Below are 19,031 nucleotides of genomic sequence, written 5' to 3'. Positions count from 1 at the left end.
TATGGCTGAATTCTGCAAATGGCAGAATAAAGTTCTTGGAAACTATTGCATTTTTTTCTGCTTCTAACATAATCAAAAAGTTGATATACTATCTGAAATCCTTCTGGAAATATCATGCGCCAGTGAGCCAACTGTTCATTAACAACTGTACACTCTAAAGCCTAGTGATGATGGGGAGGATTGTTGAGAGTGCATTTATAAGTACATTAAATGGACAAAAGTATTGGGACACCAGACTTTTCCAGTCATATGTCGTTCTTCCCTAAACTGTTACCACAAAAGTTGGAGGCACATGATTGTATCATATGTCTTTGGATGTGGTAGCATTACATTTTACCTTTTTTTTGAACTGGGAGAACCAAACCTGTTTCAGCATGACACAAAGCCAGCTCCATAAACATATGGTTTGGGTTGGAGTGGAAGATATTATCTGGCCCAATCTAGGGCTCTGAACTCAACCCTATTGAACACCTTTGTGATGAATTGGAACGCTGACTGCACCCCAGGCCTTCTCACCTACATCAGTACCTGACTTTACTAATGTCCCTGTGGCTGCATGAAAACAAATCTCCACAATCCCAGTCCACAACCTGGTAAAACATCTTCCCTGAAGAATAGAGGTTACTGTAAATGCAACAAGGAGACTAAATGTGGAACAGGATGTTTAAAAAGCACATACGAATTTTATGGTCAGGTGTCCACAAACTTTTGGAAATATACTGTAGTATATCTGCATTAAGCATTAATCTCATATACAGCATATGATGCGGATTTAATTGATCGAAAGCACTGCACTCTTAAAAACAATGTTTTTTCGACACACTTTGTGTTTCTGTGTGTCCTGCGCAGGTCCGGTATGAGATGAAGGTGGTGGTGGTGCAGCGCTGGGTGCGTGGCTGGCTAGCACGGCTGCACTACAGACGCACTGTGCAGGCTGTGGTGTGTCTGCAGTGCTGTGTGCGGCGAACGCTGGCTCGAAGAGAGCTCAAGAGACTCAAGATTGAGGCACGTTCAGTCGAGCGCTACAAAACACTCAATGTAGGGATGGAAAAAAAGATAATGCAGCTACAGATGAAAGTTGATGAGCAGGTATGATCTATCTATCTATCTATCTATCTATCTATCTATCTATCTATCTATCTATCTATCTATCTATCTATCTATCTATCTATCTATCTATCTATCTATCTATCTATCTATCTATCTATCTATCTATCAAATTTTTCTAATAACATAATGCTAGAATAAACATGGTCTGAAGCATAGCCTTTTATTTCCAATTCATTCATTTTTCTGTTTCTATCCACTGCTGAGAAGAATAATGATGGTGTCTGTGTGTGTGTGTGTGTGTGTGTGTGTGTGTGTGTGTCTTTGTGTGTGTGTGTCCAGCATAAAGAGAACAGAGAGCTGTCAAAGCGCTTGTGTGCAGTTGAAAGCTGGAGCATGGCAGAGATGGATAAATTACGCACCCAGCTAGAAACACTGCACATGGTGGAGGAAGAAGCCCGCAGTTTTAGTGGCCAGGTGTCTGCTCTGGAAGAAGAGCTGGGATTGACTCAGCGTGAACTGGAAAAAAACAGACAGGTAGGAGGCACTCTAGGGGAAATATGTATGTTTGCATTAGAGGTCGAGTGATAGTGGATTTTACTGATACCGATAGCTAGGTTGGATCGCACTTGCCGATAACCGATTAATCAACAGAAAGTTTTCAATATGGATACTAGTTAAAAAAGCAAACAGTTAATGTCAAATAGAAGTGAACTTTATTACAAAAATTATAAAAAGAGTACCGAATCATGAAAACAAATGCCATGCATTCAAACTCAAACAAAAAGTAACACTCCAAATAAATAAAAACAGCTGCATCCAAAATGGAAAAGAGAAATTCAAATAAAAAGCATACAGTGTCAGTGATTTGCCTCTAGAGGCCACTCTCGCTCAGTATATAACGCAACTCGGAAAAACTATCGTTATGGATTTTATTGACTGATGAATTAGTCGCATTACTCTGTTTTAAATAAACCTCAGAAATGACATGTATAGGCTCTTCTATCATTTCAGTGAATGCCTATTAACAAACCAAGAAAGCTCTGATTGCTAAACCAACCGTAATGTCTGGGACATCCTCTGTCTTAACTCCCTTGATTCTGTTTGTTCTGTATCCTGGGAAAAGAAATTCAAAAGTAAACAAAAATATATAAAATCATATTCTCACTGGTAATGCAGATGCTTGCTGAGCTGAAAGAGACAAACTGTCTGCTGAAGTGTGAGAAGGATGAGCTAAACGGACTGATCCAGGAACAGAGCCAACAGATTACTGGTAGGTATACATCATACTGCTAGTGTATCTGTAATTGAATTTAGGATTTACAAATTAGATTAAAGCATGTAACTTAAAAGAGTTACAACAAGCTAATGACAGCTGAAAATTACATATGAATAAAATAAGCTTAGGACATCAGCAACAGTTTATTTTATAAACAAATTATTTATTTGTTGTTAGGGTGTTAGATAACTCCTTTTTGAAATTGAATTTGTGAAATATGTTTTCATGCCTATTTTAGCTAATATGTGTGCTCTATAATACATTGAGAATACCAGAACTTGTTGATACTTTTTTAAATAGGCTAAAATTGCACTAATATTTCAGCAAAATACATCAGTGAGGATTATTTGATGCTAACCAGGAACAAAGGACATACTGTTTTCCTTAATGTGATTGTTACTCTTTCACTTCACATAAGTACTACTAATGAGCTCTTTATATTACAGTGGCTGCCTTAAAACATTAATGATTTAGTGCCTTACCCTATAAATAAGGATGTTCTTTACAGGGACATGATCTGTGAGATAAATACAAAAAAGAATGTAGAAAAAAACCCAGAATAAGTAACACATTTAAACTTTGTCCATATTTTCATATAATCCTTCATCATTAACACTCCAATTAAGGCCTTTATTGCCTGCCTTTTCACTGTCATTAAACATGGCAACGTTCAAAGTGCAATTTCACCAATCAATACAACAATCAATCCTAAAATAATGTAGTGCTCGAAATTTGTGACTAAACTTTTAATCTAAAAAACAAAAAAACACAACCGTGCTCAGTATTTACTTCAGTGATGTTTCTCTAAAACGATTTTCTTAATGGGATTGTTAGCCTAGTATGCCTGAACTTGTCATAGATCACATACACAAATGCCCAGGTCAAATTAAATGAGACGGGCAACTGTGTTTAATCTAACAATAGAATTGAGCTCTTGTAATCTGACTGACATTTCATAAGTACCACTAATAAGCTTTTTAAACCATCAGAATAGTGAAAATGTTAATTTTTCTAAAAAAAATGTTAGCAAGCTTTGTCTCTAAAGGATTTTGTTTTTTTGTAATCTCTACTAAACAGATCAGTTGCGAGAAGCCCACAAGGAATACACCGAGCATCTGCAGATGGAGCTTAATGATGAGCGTACTCGCTACCAGAACCTTCTAACTGAACACATCAAACTGGAGGCTCAATATGCTGATTTAAAATCAGAGCAAGAGGCTGCAACAGTAAGGCCTATGTCTTTATAGACATTTCCATTGCATAGCAGGTCAATTAAAGTTGAATCAAATGTATTGGAAGTAAAAAAAAAACAAATCTTTCTCTCCCTCATAGTATGCCACCAAACAAGGTCCATTGAGAAAAGACTCTGTTTTGAGCAGCAATGAATCTGAATACACTCATTACTCGGAGTTTACAGAATCAGAGGCCAGCATACAGGTTCAAGAGGTAAGGGGCTGCTTTCAATATTTGGATTTTAAAGTGGCTCTGAAATCAGAATGTGGTTTTTTTTTTTTTTTTTTTTTTTTTTTTTTAACCCTTAGTGTTATGGACACCAATATGATTATACTGAGGTAAAAGATGTTTTTAGATAGATTGATTTAAATTTTATAGTTCATCATATCATGGAAAATCATTCAAATCATTCAATTTCATCCAATAAAATGATGGAACCAAAATGATATCTATAGAACCAGATATATATACACAGATCAGGCATTAGCCGTCGCACATTAACTTTGAGGAACATTATCCATTATCCATTATGGAGAGATAATCAGTGTAATTCACTTCAACACTCATAATGTTATAATGTCATAATGTTATGACCTGTGTATGTATGTACCTTTTGTATGCATGTATTATGGTTAAAAATAGTGGGATAGTGTGTAGGAAGATGAGCAGCTAATCAACACACTGATAAACCATGCTGTACTGTAAAGGTTCTGGAGTGCATTGTGTACATGGTTCTGAAGTCAAGTCAAGAAGCTTTTATTGTCATTTCAACTATATATAGCTGGTCCAGAACACAGTGAAATGAAACAACGTTCCTTCAGAACCATGGTGCTACATACAACAATATTCACAGAAATAGAAAACACAGGGCCAAGGACTAGTAAGTGTCCTCGCCACATAAAGTGCATTGTGTGCAACCTGGTGCAAACAGTGCAAAGACGACACAGGACAGTGCAAAGACGACACAGGACAGTGCAAGACAAAACACAAAATAGCTCCGCCAGTAAACCTGTTGTGACCAGACAAAGTAAACAAAATGTAAACAAAAATATTGTGCAAACGAGCAATATAGCAACAGTTCAGAAAAGAGCATTTCAATAGATGATCACAATGAACTTGCTCTACAGTTGTAAGAATGCACATGGAAGGTTGTCTAGGGTTAGGGCTAGGGTTAGGGCTATCTGTCTTCATTGTTTCCAGTCATCACTTGTTGGGATAAAACTGGTTTCTTCATTCTAAAAACGGTGAAATTTGTGTGAAGTCACTTTTTAGAGGTGTTTGACCAACTTTAAGCTGTCTACAAGGATTCTGTCTTCATACACACTCACACTTGCTCATCACCGAGATGAAATAAAAGGATTTTGTTGAACTTTGCACTCTTCTGAATATTCAGTTAGCGCACAGATCTGGTGTTTCAAGATCTCTTTGCTGTTGTTTAAGTCAGTCAAGTGCTTCTTGTTTCAGAAGGAAATATATCAATGTACTGACTCGGATTACTGCTAAGAAGTCATATCATTGGGGCACTAACTATTAAACAATTAGCTAGCTGGATAGACTATTGCAAATGTGTGATTTGCAGATTTTCAGTCTCCCTCAGAGCAATAATGAACGAAAACTTGCACTGCAGGTGACACAAAAACTAAAAAAGCTTAGCACTTGAATCAACATGCATTCAAAGATAGATCCATTCAACCGATTGGCAACAGAAAGACACTTTTAACACACATTCTTTTTCTATATAATTACATATGCTCTGTGTTGCAGGAGGAGGTAAAGGGAAGTGTGGATGTTTCTCTCCTGCTGAAGCTGCAGAAGCGAGTTGCTGAGCTGGAGCAGGTGAAGATGAACCTGCAGAGAGAGTGGGATTCCAGGAAGGAGCAGCTCCAACAGGAACATGCCAAGGTACACATACACTAGAAGTGGACTGAGGGACCAGACTCATAATACAGATTTAATTTAAGCTACCTGGAGGTTGTACAGTTTCTAAATTCAAATAGTGGATGTGATTCCTTTAACAGACGCAATGCCAGCATGACAATATCTTTTTAATCTGCTTAATCTTAGACACATGGCAAAATACCACATTAAGAGTAAACTGCATCTTTTCCACATTCACAACCTCATAGATGCCCATGATGGGCTAGTATCACTGTAATTTGACAGCAGACAAATAGTAGAACATCGATCCCACCCTTTGATGGAAAACTCCAAGGGTGGGATTGTTTCAGTTAGTTACATGCTTAATGGAATATTAATGTTCACTATGTATCCTAATCCAGGATCTGGAGTATTGTCGGAGAACGTTAGGAGCTGAGAGAGACTACGAGGCCCAGAAGGTAAAACTACCGTATTTTCCGGACTATAAGCCGCTACTTTTTCCCCCACCCTTTGAACCCCGCGGCTTAAACAATGAAGCGGCTAATTTATAGATTTCTCCTGGGTTTTCCTGGTTTCACAAGCTTAAAGCCAAAAAACTAAACCCCATAACATTAGACCAATGAAATTGCTGAACGGGTTCAGGTGAACCAATTATATTGATAATTAAATATTAAGATATTAAATCAGATGCGCTCCCACTGAGTCGGGCCGCACCACATCATAAATATGGATGATGTTCCTCTGACGTTTGACCTGCCGCTCACTCGGACGGTCTACAGGAAATGCTAATCATTCGTCACGCTGAAAACAACCGGGCATGAAAAAACGCACCTGTGTTCTGAGCTGCACGGCATCGGGAGAAAAGCTTCACCGATGGTGATTTTTAAATGCACGACGATGCCAAAAGAAAAACTCCAGAGAGAAATAGTTGTGAAAGGAAGGAGGAAGACAGTGAACAATGACTTTCTTGGTAGGCTACTGTTTAGATACAAGCCGTGTAACAGACCCTGTCTTTCATTAAAGCCTGTGTAAAGTTCATTAGTTTCAATGTAGACACCTGCGGCTTATAGACAGGTGCGGCGTATTTATGTTCAAAACTAAAATCTTTGTCATATTCAGGCTTATATGTGGGTGCGCTTAATAGTCCGGAAATTACGGTATATTGAAAAAAAATCACTGTTATTTAGGGACTGTAAGATTCTCCAATTCGCAAGTTAACGATGTGATGCGTCGATTTAAAAAAAGCTGTCATTTATATCGTGATGCATCCTTTTTAACATATTGTATCGTAAAAAAACAGTTTATTCATATATAATTGTTAGTGCTATACTTTTATTATTTAGAAAGTGACCAAAAAACTGTTTCTCAAGTGCTTTCTCTTATCACCACTGCTGCTACATGAATATGACCAAGGTGTGTCCTGAGAGCCACATAGAATATAGATTAACATGGCAGAGGTAGAGCTGCATCTTCCCGAAGATAGAACAGAAAAAGAACGTCTGGTTTTATAAAAAAAAATTATTTTTTTTTTGTACTACAAATGCCTGTTTACGGAAGGGCCATGCATTTGAAGTCAGCAGGCCAAAGAAATAAAAGTGAACAATCTGTACTGTATTAAATTGCATAGAATAATTAATTTTTGTTAAATCATTCAAAAATCGGATCGCAATGCGTCATAATAGGGGTGAATCGTATCCCATCGCATCGGTAGCTGCTTCATTTTTATCTTTATCGTATCGTTGGCTATGCATCGAGATGCTAATCACTACATCGGATGATTATAATGGAGTGCTTTTATAGTTGGCAGTTTGGGACTGATGCCCTGAATTAGTCCCAAGCGCGTTCTGTTTTACATGCCTCACTTAAGCCAGGAGTTAAATCATTCTAGCAAGAGACTTTGTCTTATTTTGACATTAAATATAGGCACCCATTTCTTCTGCTTACCAGCGACAGGAGCTGGAGTCAGCGAATAAAAGACTGAAGAAGGATCTGAATGATCTGCGTGTGTCTGTCAGTGTGCGGAAGGGCTCAGGATTGGCACAAGCTTATAATGTGCTCTTGGAGCAGCTGAGCTCTGCTACCGAGGAACTGGAAATGCGTAAAGAGGAAGTGCTTTTGCTGCGCACTCAGCTGGTCAATGTAGAGGGCTTCAATTATAAGGTATGGTACATGAGCACCTCGGGCATCAGATATGCTTAAGTAAGACTATCACTGAGCTGTATGGAAGGCCATCTACTAAGTAGATAGTGGTATTTAGTATTGTGATCTGTTGCTTTCTCACAGTTGCACAATTGAAAGGCATTAATCATATATACAATAATAAAATATACTTTTATCCTACAGCTGAAAATGCAGGATAAATATAATTGATGAAGATGGAAATAATAAATAGCATTTTTCCATTTCATCTCGAATTTGGCCCTCTGCCAGTTTTCACTCGGCACTGAGCCATTGCATTGAATGAGTCCAGTTAAATGCACAGTTATTAAACAGTTATTAAATGGCTGAGGCCATCAGTGGGATTCGAGCTCTCCTTGAGATCTCCTGACTAGAGGGAAAAGGCTTTTTTAAACAGAACAGACATCCTTGCATATAAATCATGTTTATTAGGGGTGTAACGTTACACAAAATTCACGGTTTGGTACATACTCCGTTTTTTAAGTCACTTCAGTACAATTTCTGTACAATTACGGGGAAGAAATGCAAAAGCTAAAATTGCTTTTAAGTATTATTTTAATTATTATTAATGTTTGCGAACATCGAATAAAATTTTTAAAACTATTAAAAATAAAATGCCTGCTTGGTTTATATTTTAATTAAATATATAGAAATACAATATAATAAATCAAATGAACCCATTACACAGTAATTGATTATATAGGCACAAAATGATTAAATAAAATTAAATCATGGAAAGATTTTATTCAATACTTTATATTTGTTTGACCCCATTTGGGTAATACAGATGTGCATATAATCAGCATACTTCTAATGTTTACAATAGTTTGCTACAGAATCACATTGTTCAATAACCATAATAAAATTGCTTTTTGTAGGAAGCAGCAGTGGAAAGTAACTCAAGTAACACTAGCAGGTATATACACACACTCCTCTTCATATTAAGCATATTCTTTTTTAGTATGTGCAATAGTCTGTCTGTCTGTCTGTCTGTCTGTCTGTCTGTCTGTCTGTCTGTCTGTCTGTCTGTCTGTCTGTCTGTCTATCTATCGTCTGCCTACCGTCTGTCTGTACACAGATCCCCCACTTTAGATTTACATAAGCTGAATGAGGATGGAGAGCTGTGGATGGCATACGAGGGACTCAAAGAAACTAACAGGTGAACCATAAGCATACATACCTGTACAATAACATTCGGAAAACCATCCACATCTTAATTTATCTCTACCTGTATCACTCATTTTTCCTGTAGAGTGCTGGAGTCTCAGCTGCAAGCTGAAAGACAAAGTCATACGGAGGAGATGGAAGCCCTGAGAGCAGAGTTGCAGGTTCTGAAAGAGGAGAGAAACCAGCAGAAACTTCTTCTCAGCAATACACTACAACTGCCTCAAGATGGTCGTGTTAACGCAGCCTTCCAGAACGAGATCAGCCGCCTTACCCGACATAATCTAGTGAGTGCGGATGCATAATTGCTGTTTTCAGAGTGTACTTTGTGTGGGTTATAATCATGAAGAAGTATGTACTGGGATTTATTATTCATACAGGAACTAATGGAACAAATGGACAAGCAGGACAAGACCACACGCAAGCTGAAGAAACAGCTGAAGGTGTACATGAGGAAGATGGAGGAGCCGGACAGTAAGTGCGGTCTTTGTGTAGTCATAAAAGTCTATATATACTGTGTGTGTGTGTGTGTGTGTATGTATGTATGTGTATGTATATATATATATATATATATATATATATATATATATATATATATATATATATATATATATATATATATATATATATATATATATATATATATATATATATATACAGTGGAACCCGGTTAAGTCGATGTCCTAGGGGGTCGCCAAAAAGCATCGAGGTAACCGGTGATCGAGATAAACGAAAATAATTTCTTTATGTACATGATGTGCGTTAATAAATAAGAATGTGCATGCACGTGTTTTTTAAGGGGTTTTTTACACAACAGCGTTGCCTGCGATTTGTTTGATGAAGGCATGCTATAAAAATACATACAGTACATGTTTATCTGTCAGGAATCCACCTGCCACGCCCCCTCCGGCCCCTTTCAGCGTGTCAGGTGCTTTCTCGGCCTCTTTCTCTGAAGCTCCCGGCTTTAATCGCGCACATATGGTGCTCGTTTAGCATCATCACCAGCTCCTATTTAAATTTCCACACTCTCACTGTCCGTTATTGTTGGTATATGTTGGTTCACGGCGGTCATTTTTATCGCGGTACGTGTCTTCCCACCGGCACTCTCTCAACGGCTGCTCTTTTCTTCCCAAAGCGCACCGCGGATTCTCCCCCGATCCTGCCGGAGTTCATTCTATGCTTTTGCTGGTCATCCCACGTTCTCTCGTGTGCTGTTCAGCGCCGCGCTTCTACTTTCGCCTCCCGTTCATCACATAACATTTAACAACAAAAGGCATATGTGCACTAACTAACAGCAGAGATTCACCAGTATACACTACAACACCTGTAGCAGCTGTAAGGCTTGATTTATTTATTTTTCTTCAGTCGCCACGGCTTGCTCATCAGGGACAAATTTACACCATTCACCTTAACTGTTGATTTGTGTAAAGCTGCTTTGAGACAATGTCTGTTGTGAAAAGCGCTATACAAATAAACTTGACTTGACTTGATTTTTCCACCACTTCCGCGAGTTCTTCTGCGGCTGCACCGAGATAATCTCGCACATTAATACAGCATTAAAAAGAGTATTGAACACCTCAACATTTTTCTTAGTCAATAAATTTCTTAAGGTGCTATCGACATGAAATCTTTACCAGATGTTGGGAACAACCCATGCAATCCAATCATGTCAATAGCACCGTTACAAATATATTTACTGACATGTGACAGGTGACATGTTCTATACTTATTTTACCCGCTGTGTGTGTGTGTGTGTGTGTGTATGTGTGTGTTTTTGTGATCTTTTAGCTGTTACTCAAATGTGCTAGGTCTTAGCGGAGTGTTTTTGGTGTCTACAGATACCTCTTTGGATCAGCCTTGTAAAGAAAACGGAGTGACCGAGGATCTACAAGAGGTGAACATCCCGCGCAAAGAACGGCACTGTCAGGGCATGCTGGAGTACAAAAAGGAAGATGAAGCGAAGCTATTTAGGGCGCTTATCACAGGTGAGATGACATACACTATATAATCAAAAGTAATGGGGCACCTGGCTTTTCGAACTGTATGTGAATTCTCCCACAAACTGTTAAGACAAAGTTGGAGGAAAACCATTGCTTTGAATGTGGTAGCATACATTTTTTCCTTCACTTAAAGGAGACTAAAACCTGTTTCAATATGGCAATACACCTCTGCACAAAGCCAGCTCCATGAAGATATGCTTTACATGGGTTGGAGTGGAAGATCTCCTGCTATAGAGTGCTGCCCTCAACCCTATCAAATACCTTTGGGATGTATTGGAACACTGACTGCACCCAGCACCTCCTCACCTCACCTACATCAGTACCTGACTTTACTAACGCCCTTGTGGCTGAACGATCACAAATCTTTACAAGCGCACTCCAAAATATAGTGCAACATCTTCCCAGAAGAGTGAAGATTATTATAACAGCAAATGTAGATTAATGTGTAATCGTATGTAAGGCATAAACCAATCTGATGGTCAGGTGTCCACAAATGTTTGTCCATACGGTGTACACACTCTGTTGTACTGAACGCTCCTTTTTTTTTTTTTTCGAACAACCTGTACATCATTGCTACGGAAGTCCTAAGGGGCCATGCATTATAGTTTTTTTCTCTTTCTTGTTTTCTCGTTATCACGACATAAATTTCTCGTCGTTTTCTCGCGATCACGGGATCATTTTCTCTAACCCCCCCGCTGCCACAAATGGTTACGGTTATTATCCACGATGCTGCCACTTCCACGTGCTCTTATGCCAAATATAAAGAAAAATTAAGTGCCGATTACGAGGAAACAATGTCAAAAACGGGAGAAATTTAAGTCGTGATGAGAGATGATGAGAAAACAAAAGAAGAAGAAAAATGCATGGACTCTTAGGAATTTCATACATTACTAATTTGTATTTCTGTATTAGATCTAAAGCCCAAAGGGGTTGCAGTGAGTCTGATCCCAGGCCTACCAGCTTACATTCTCTTCATGTGTCTCCGCCATGTTGACTACACTAACGATGACCAGAGAGTCCGCACGCTGCTCAACAACTCGATCAGCAGCATCAAGAATGTTCTAAAGGTGATAAGACCAAAGCTAATAGTCTGTTGCTTACAGGGGTTTGTTGTAAGGCAAGTTTGAGGTAAATAATTAATATTAATGAGATGTTTTTTACCAACATAAAGCTTTAAAGGTGAACTCGTTTTGCTAACTGGTATTTCTTTCCAGAAACGAAGCTGCGATTTTGATACAGTGTCATTCTGGTTGGCCAATACCTGCCGCTTCCTGCACTGCCTGAAACAGTATAGCGGGGAAGAGGTGTGTATGTACTTGAGTGTTTGTTGCTTTTTACAGTTAATCCCTCATATATAACTGTGGCTGTGTTCTTCTTAGGTCTACGCTAAACACAACACTCCCCAGCAGAACAAACAGTGTCTGCTGAACTTTGACCTGACTGACTACAGGCAGGTTTTGAGTGACTTGGTCATCCAGATTTACCAGCAGCTCATCAAATGCATGGATGATGTCCTTCAGCCTATGATTGGTAAGGGCATCTTATGTCTTCACCACACATCTTTGAGTGTTTTATTTCTCCCAGTATTGAACGTAAGCATGAATGTTTCCATTTTTATTAGTTTCTTGGTACATTTAATATTGTGTCGTCTCGGAGAAGATCATTTTATGTTATAAATAATGATTCCTTCACCAGAGCTTTCTTTTTTTTCCACCCTCTCTTGAAGTTGATCAGACAAAACAGGACAGATTTTGTTCATTTTTTTGCCACTGTGATGCATTCATTACTTGGTCAACAGGCTCTTATTTTTCGTTCACTTTTGAAATTAGGATGACAAAAAGCACAGAGAATGGAGACATTTCTATGAATTCACATTCCCTTAAATAAAGAAAACCCATAAAAAAAATATATATATTTTTTTCATTATTAGTCTTAGGTTGTCGGCAGAGCAGATATCTATAAATGAGATAAATGCGTTGGCAACTCATAGTACGCCTTCAAAAAAGCATAGGAATAGATGCAGTAGTATAAACCTATGATTTACCTTTAATCCAGAAGATCTGCTGTCATAGCTGCTGCTATAGAAAATGAATCAACACCTGATCAATCAGATTCAAGAATTTAACCTGTGGTCTTTATGGTTGACACACCTACTATGAGGTGATATTAAAAAGTTTAAAAACTACAGTAGCTTTGTTTAAAATGAAAAGCTTTATTTATCTAAGTTTTCACACCATCACCTTTAAAATAATCCCCTTGCACAGCATTACAATGCTCCCAGTGCTCCTGATTCTTCTGTAATGTGTCCTGAAAGTCTTACACCGTCTGTAATTCGCGCTGGATCTCTGCAATGGTGTCAAAACGGCGACATTTGAGATGGATCTTCATGTTTGCGCTTTGTTCTAACTTGCTGTCAATGATGAAATAGCACCAGCCGCATAGCTTCTGATGTACACAGGATGACTTATGAAGGTCGGTGCTCCCTGTGACTGTCATGCAGCCGTGTGCTGCCATCTGTTGGTGGGTTACAAAACTAGTCTCTTTTTGATACCACCTCATATAATTATACAACAGTTGCACAGGAGAGAGAAATTACAGCACCAATGTTTGACTATTGGTGTTACTGGTAGGACATTTTTTTTTTTGCTTCCTCTCTTTCACTTTGAGGAAGGATTTGGACTGTAAATAATATCAAAGGTCTAATACAATGGCGCAGGACCACAGGTTGCTTGAACAGTTTTGCCTTCAAGTGCCTATCACTGCACAACTCAACAATGATGTAACTGTAATAAATGGACATTCGGTGCCAACCAGATACGGATGGGGTTCCCTTTTGAGTTTTCCTCAAGCTTTCCTCCTCAAGCCATCTCAGGGAGTTTTTCCTTGCCACTATCACCACTGGCTCATTAGGGATACATTTGCAATTATAAGAAACAAACTTATTGACACGTATACATTATTTTATACAACATTATAACCTATTTAAAGTGATATACAATTACAAATGAATTAAATCGAATTGAACTATAATTTTTTTTACTTTTTCTGGTTTCCAGTTGCAGCCATGCTGGAACAGGACACCATCCCTGGTGTGTTGGGGATCAAACCGACCGGGTTAAGAAAGCGTACCTCGAGCTCCTTCACGCTGGAGTGCATTTTGAGACAGCTCGATTCATTCCACTCCACCCTGCTGCAGCACGGCAACGACGCCGATCTTATCAGACAAATGCTCAAACAACAGTTTTACGTTATCTGTGCCACCACACTGAACAACCTGCTCCTGCGCAAGGACATGTGCTCGTGGAGCAAAGGGCTGCAGATCAGGTACTGACCACAAGGGACTCGCGATGGAGCAAATGCATTTGTAGAAGAATTTTTGCCATTTACATTTACGGTATTTAGCAGACGCTTTTATACAGAGCGACGTTCAAAGTGCTTTTTCATTCTTTTAATGAATGAAACAATACTGGTTCACTAGTAAAACTTACCACCAGCCTGAAACTCTGCTGAGAGGAATTATAACATATTTTCAACATGAAGACCAAAAACAAACAGGGAAAATAAGTACTAGTTTACGTGTTTCAGGAAGAAATAGGTTTCACCTGTTTTGTTAGAAGGCATCTACGGGAAGTTTATTCCACCAACTCGGTGCCAGTACAGAAAAGAGTCTTGATATATACCATCTCTTACCTTGAAAGACATTGGGAGCAGTCTAGGACACAATGATATATTTATTTATTTATTTTTACATAGAAGGTCAGAATTTGAATTCTAGAGATAAGGAAATGTTTCTGTGCAGATATAATGTGAGTCAGCTGGAGGAGTGGCTGATGGATAAGAGAGTTCAAGGCGGTGGTGTCCGAGAAACGCTGGAGCCACTGATCCAGGCTGCTCAGCTGCTTCAGATCAAGAAAAAGAGTCAGGAAGATGCAAAGGGCATCGCCATGATGTGCACAGCGCTCACTGCCACACAGGTCTCGAATAAACTCGCAAACTCTAAGTGTTTTTTTTTTTTTATTTTGTCTGTTTTTTTTTTTTTTTTTTTTTTATTGTACATTTTCTTCTTTTTTCCTGTAACAGATTGAAAAGATCCTGAACCTGTACACACCAGTTAATGAGTTTGAGGAAAGGGTGTCTGCATCATTCATGAACACTGTACACGTAAGCTCTCTCTGTGTGTGTGTGTGTGTGTCTCGGTTTTTGTGCATACGTGTTTGTAATTTTTCCTCTTTTCCACTTGGCAGGCTTTGTTAAAGGATCGTCAGGAATCTCCTAACTTGCTCATGGACAGCAAACTTCTCTTCCCCATCAGTTTTCCCTTTAATCCTTCCCTTGTGCCCCTCGAGAGCCTCCAGATTCCCAAAAGCCTCAACCTTAGCTTTCTTATGAGTCTCTAAAACCCAGCAGAAGCTTCATCATTAAATTTACACAAAGCCCTAGAGATTTCTTCATTGCAATGGGGAGAAAAAAAAGTAATGTACATTAAATAAATAAACTGCTTTTGGCAAAACATAACTAGTTTTATTCCAGTGCTTTTTTCATTGGGTTTAGTACTGAGACCTATTTTGCTTGCTCAAGAAATTGCTTCAATCCTTAAAGACAGCTTTGCTTCCTAAAAATCTTTCGGACTCGCATGCATCAGTATATCGTGAGAGCTAAAGGAGGAAGAACAATGTTACTACTTGATGGGTGAATTCTCTCAGCTGGGCCTCTTGTTATCAGGATAGGCTCCGGATCGACCGTGACTGGCATAATGTCTGAGTGCACACTGTCTGATCTATTGTGACCCTGAACAAGACAAAGCATTAAACAAAATTTGTTGTAACATTTATAACTGATAAGCAAATTTGTATTACAGTATTAAGAAAAGAAAGAGCAATCCTCAATAAAACAAAGTAGTGTTAATGTTATTAAGGTTTATTTCAATGTGTAAAAATAAATACGAATGAATCTTGTGTATTATTACTCAAACTCAAATTTGTGACCTTTTACTTAATAGAATGTTTATTCATTTTTATTTATATAAAAAAAAAAAAATAATAATTCAATGAAGCAACACCTGAATATTACATCTCATGTATACACAGTACCAGTCAAAAGTTTTGACAACTTCTTAAGTGTTTTTTTTTTTTTTTTTTTTTTTTATATTCAACATCGTACATTAATACTGAAGACGTCCAAACTATAAAAAAAGCACATGGAAGTTTGTAGTCAACAAAAACGTGTTGAACAACCCAAATTATGTATATTTTCGATTTTCCAAATAGCCACCTTTAGCTTTGATGACAACTTTGAACACTCATGGCATTCTCTCAAGGTAGTCACCTGGAATAGGTTTCCAAAAATCCTAAGGAGTTCCTAGAGGTGTTGAGTGCTTGTTGGCTGCTTTTCCTTCACTTCCTTTATTTTGACTAAATCACCAAAAGTGTCTTCTGCAAACCCACCCCCAAACCAACACACCTCATCCTCCATGCTTCAAAGTGGGAACCACACATTCAAGTACCAACCATTTACCCTTTGTATGTCTAACAAGGACACTGATTTTAGACCTAAAAATCTCTTTTGCAGCAGAGCTGGCGCTTAGTGTTCCTTTCCTGGGATGGTCCTAACGAGAGCCTGTTTCATCCAAGTGCTTCCATTCCTGTTCTTTTATAGTTTGGATGTCCTCAGTATTAATGTACAATGTTAAAAATACCACTGAAGGAGAAGGTGTGGTTAGACTTTTTACATATCACATGTACATAACCGATCTAGGCTTTATGGCATATTGGATAGATGAAGTGCGATTTAAGTCTGTTTGAAGTTTGCCAACAGACACCTAAAGGACTCTGACTGCGTTGGCAAACTCCTAATGGGCTTCCATGTGTTTTGCACTGAGCATAGGCTTCTGTCTAGCCACTCTGCCATAAAGCCCAGATCAGGAGAAGGCTGCAGTGAGGGTTGTCCTGGAATTTTGTCCTATCTCCAGAGCTGTCAGTGATTTTTGGTCTCCACCAGTTGCTTAATTTGTTCAGGTGAAAAGCTCTTGAAAGAGACCCGGTTGTGCCATACTTCTTTCATTCGAGAATGACGGAGGCTACTATGCTTTTGGGAATCTTCAGTGCAGCAAAGAATTTTTGTCGCCTTCCCCAGAACAACTGTATGCCTCGCCCAAATCCTGTCTCTGAGCTCTGCAGGCTGTTCCTTTGACTTTATTGCTTTGTTTTTGCTCTGATATGCATTGTCAGCTGTGAGGCCTTCTATAGACATGTGTGTGCCTTTCAAATCCTGTCCAATCAACAAACATTTCCACAAGTAGACTCCAGTCAAAGTGTAGAAACAAATTGGCGATGATCAAGAAAAATGGGAGGCAACTGACTTATGTTATATTTTAGGTTTTGTTAATGTTAATATACGGACATTTCTAGAATTCTGTTTTCACCTTTTTCATTATGGTGTACTGAGTGTAGATTACAGTTTTTCTCAGTTGCTTTGGAGCATTCGAATCATATTTAATGTTTGCAAACCAGTATGTTTAAGTCTCAAAACTATTTGTACAAACAGCACAACACAATGGATTTATTGCAAAAGCCTTTCATTTTCTTATAGTCTTTAGTCCATCGCTTAAAAGTAAATATATGTGTCAATACACATATTATTCCCATCAGAATGACAAGTCCTTTTGTCATTGTTTACAAACAAGATTGTCAAAAGGTTTGGTCTTGTTGTCAGTATGACTGTGCACAGTTTCAGTATTTCTTGATACTACAGCAGGGATCACAATGATTGAAGTTGCACAAGGCTGAATTTTTTCTGTTTGGCATCTATGAATTTTAACAGCACAAATGTATTTATCTGGTTGCATTTTTGATTTATATTGATTGCTAGAGACCGGACAGGATTCACACTTTTACTGTACTGTACTAGTGTCCGTTCTTTTAGTGGTTGTTCATCCATTTTCAGAAATTGTAATTCTGTGTTTTGCTTTCTGTATACGCTCGACAATTGAAGGTTCATAAGATTCAACTTTGACCTATTTTTATGGAACTTTTTTCTATTTTAGAGAGACACATTTACAAAAAAAATTATAATTTAAGCAGATTCTGACAACTGGTTTAACCAATTTGTACTCAATTACTTGTGCAATGAACTGATGCCAAGATGATTTTGGGGGTTAAGTTCATTCAGGTGAAAACATTATAATATATATTGATCATCATGAACATAAACAACTGATAATGTAGGAAACATTGTTACACTGTGATATGCTACCTGGATGTCATGCTCTTACTCTTTTCTACATTATGTTTAAAAGAAGAAGAATGTTGCTACTTGATGCTAGGAGGTGACATGGAAGTAGATGAAAATAGGTTATGTAGTGGATATTTACATTCCTGGAGCTTCCAGACCCTGAGCTCGGATTACTGTGTATGAGGAGCGGACAGTTGTACACAATCTAATAAATCAATGTACCGAAGCATTTGCAATTTGATCAAAATAACAAGAAATTGCTTTTATGATGTGCACAAGTGACATGATGTGGAGGTTGAACAAGTCAAGTCAAGTTTATTTCTATAGCGATTTTCACAACAGACATTGTCTCAAAGCAGCTTTACAGAAATCAACATTCAAGGTGAATGGTGTGCATTTATCCCTGATGAGCAGCTGTGGCAACAATGGCAAGGAAAAACTCCCTTAGATGTTATGAGGAAGAACCTTGAGAGGAACCAGACTCAAAAGGGGAACCCATCCTCATTTGGGTGACTTGAAGAGTGTGATCATAAATCTTTCAACAATACAGAACACTGGAGAGTGAGAACTAACATGAGCACTGGAGTGTGTGATTATAGATAATGTTCTTTCTACAGTCTACACAGTCTTTATGGTTATAAATCTAGGAGCTACTGAGCAACTCATAAAATAGCTCAACATTTGTGATCATCACAGATCCAACACCAGCTCCTAGAAACACACACAAGTAGTTATGCGAATTTCATTTCTGATCTGAGAAATGCTACAAAGCAACGGAGAAGTAAAAAAAAAGAAAAAAAAGAAAAATTGAACCACTGGAATGGACAGACAGACAGACAGACAGACAGACAGACAGACAGACAGACAGATAGATAGATAGATAGATAGATAGATAGATAGATAGATAGATAGATGAAGTGTAGTAAAAAATGTTTGAACCACTAGAATGGATAGATAGATAGACACACACACACGCGCGCGCAAACACAGACAGACAGACAGACAGACAGACAGAAATACAC

At 38.2% G+C, this 19,031-nt stretch overlaps 1 protein-coding gene across 1 annotated transcript in view; it reads left to right on the top strand.

The window, feature by feature from the left end:
- Positions 1–15,289, top strand: part of myo5ab (myosin VAb) — a 29,636-nt gene extending 14,347 nt beyond the window's left edge. Inside the window, exons 21-40 of the mRNA XM_083546096.1 lie at positions 850–1,089; positions 1,390–1,584; positions 2,227–2,320; positions 3,404–3,552; positions 3,659–3,772; positions 5,324–5,461; positions 5,839–5,895; positions 7,385–7,597; positions 8,494–8,531; positions 8,694–8,774; positions 8,868–9,066; positions 9,160–9,253; positions 10,618–10,764; positions 11,692–11,846; positions 11,994–12,083; positions 12,159–12,309; positions 13,836–14,103; positions 14,579–14,753; positions 14,860–14,940; positions 15,024–15,289. Of these exons, the coding sequence (XP_083402222.1) occupies positions 850–1,089; positions 1,390–1,584; positions 2,227–2,320; positions 3,404–3,552; positions 3,659–3,772; positions 5,324–5,461; positions 5,839–5,895; positions 7,385–7,597; positions 8,494–8,531; positions 8,694–8,774; positions 8,868–9,066; positions 9,160–9,253; positions 10,618–10,764; positions 11,692–11,846; positions 11,994–12,083; positions 12,159–12,309; positions 13,836–14,103; positions 14,579–14,753; positions 14,860–14,940; positions 15,024–15,176 (2,832 nt within the window). The 3' untranslated portion in view covers positions 15,177–15,289. The remainder of the gene's footprint in view (positions 1–849; positions 1,090–1,389; positions 1,585–2,226; positions 2,321–3,403; positions 3,553–3,658; positions 3,773–5,323; positions 5,462–5,838; positions 5,896–7,384; positions 7,598–8,493; positions 8,532–8,693; positions 8,775–8,867; positions 9,067–9,159; positions 9,254–10,617; positions 10,765–11,691; positions 11,847–11,993; positions 12,084–12,158; positions 12,310–13,835; positions 14,104–14,578; positions 14,754–14,859; positions 14,941–15,023) is intronic.
- Positions 15,290–19,031: the final 3,742 nt, after the last annotated feature.

The sequence above is a fragment of the Silurus aristotelis genome (assembly GCF_946808225.1).
Source record: "Silurus aristotelis genome assembly, chromosome: 7".
Lineage (NCBI taxonomy): Eukaryota > Metazoa > Chordata > Actinopteri > Siluriformes > Siluridae > Silurus > Silurus aristotelis.
Note: the sequence above shows the minus strand (reverse complement) of the source record. Positions and strands in the feature narration are given on the sequence as shown.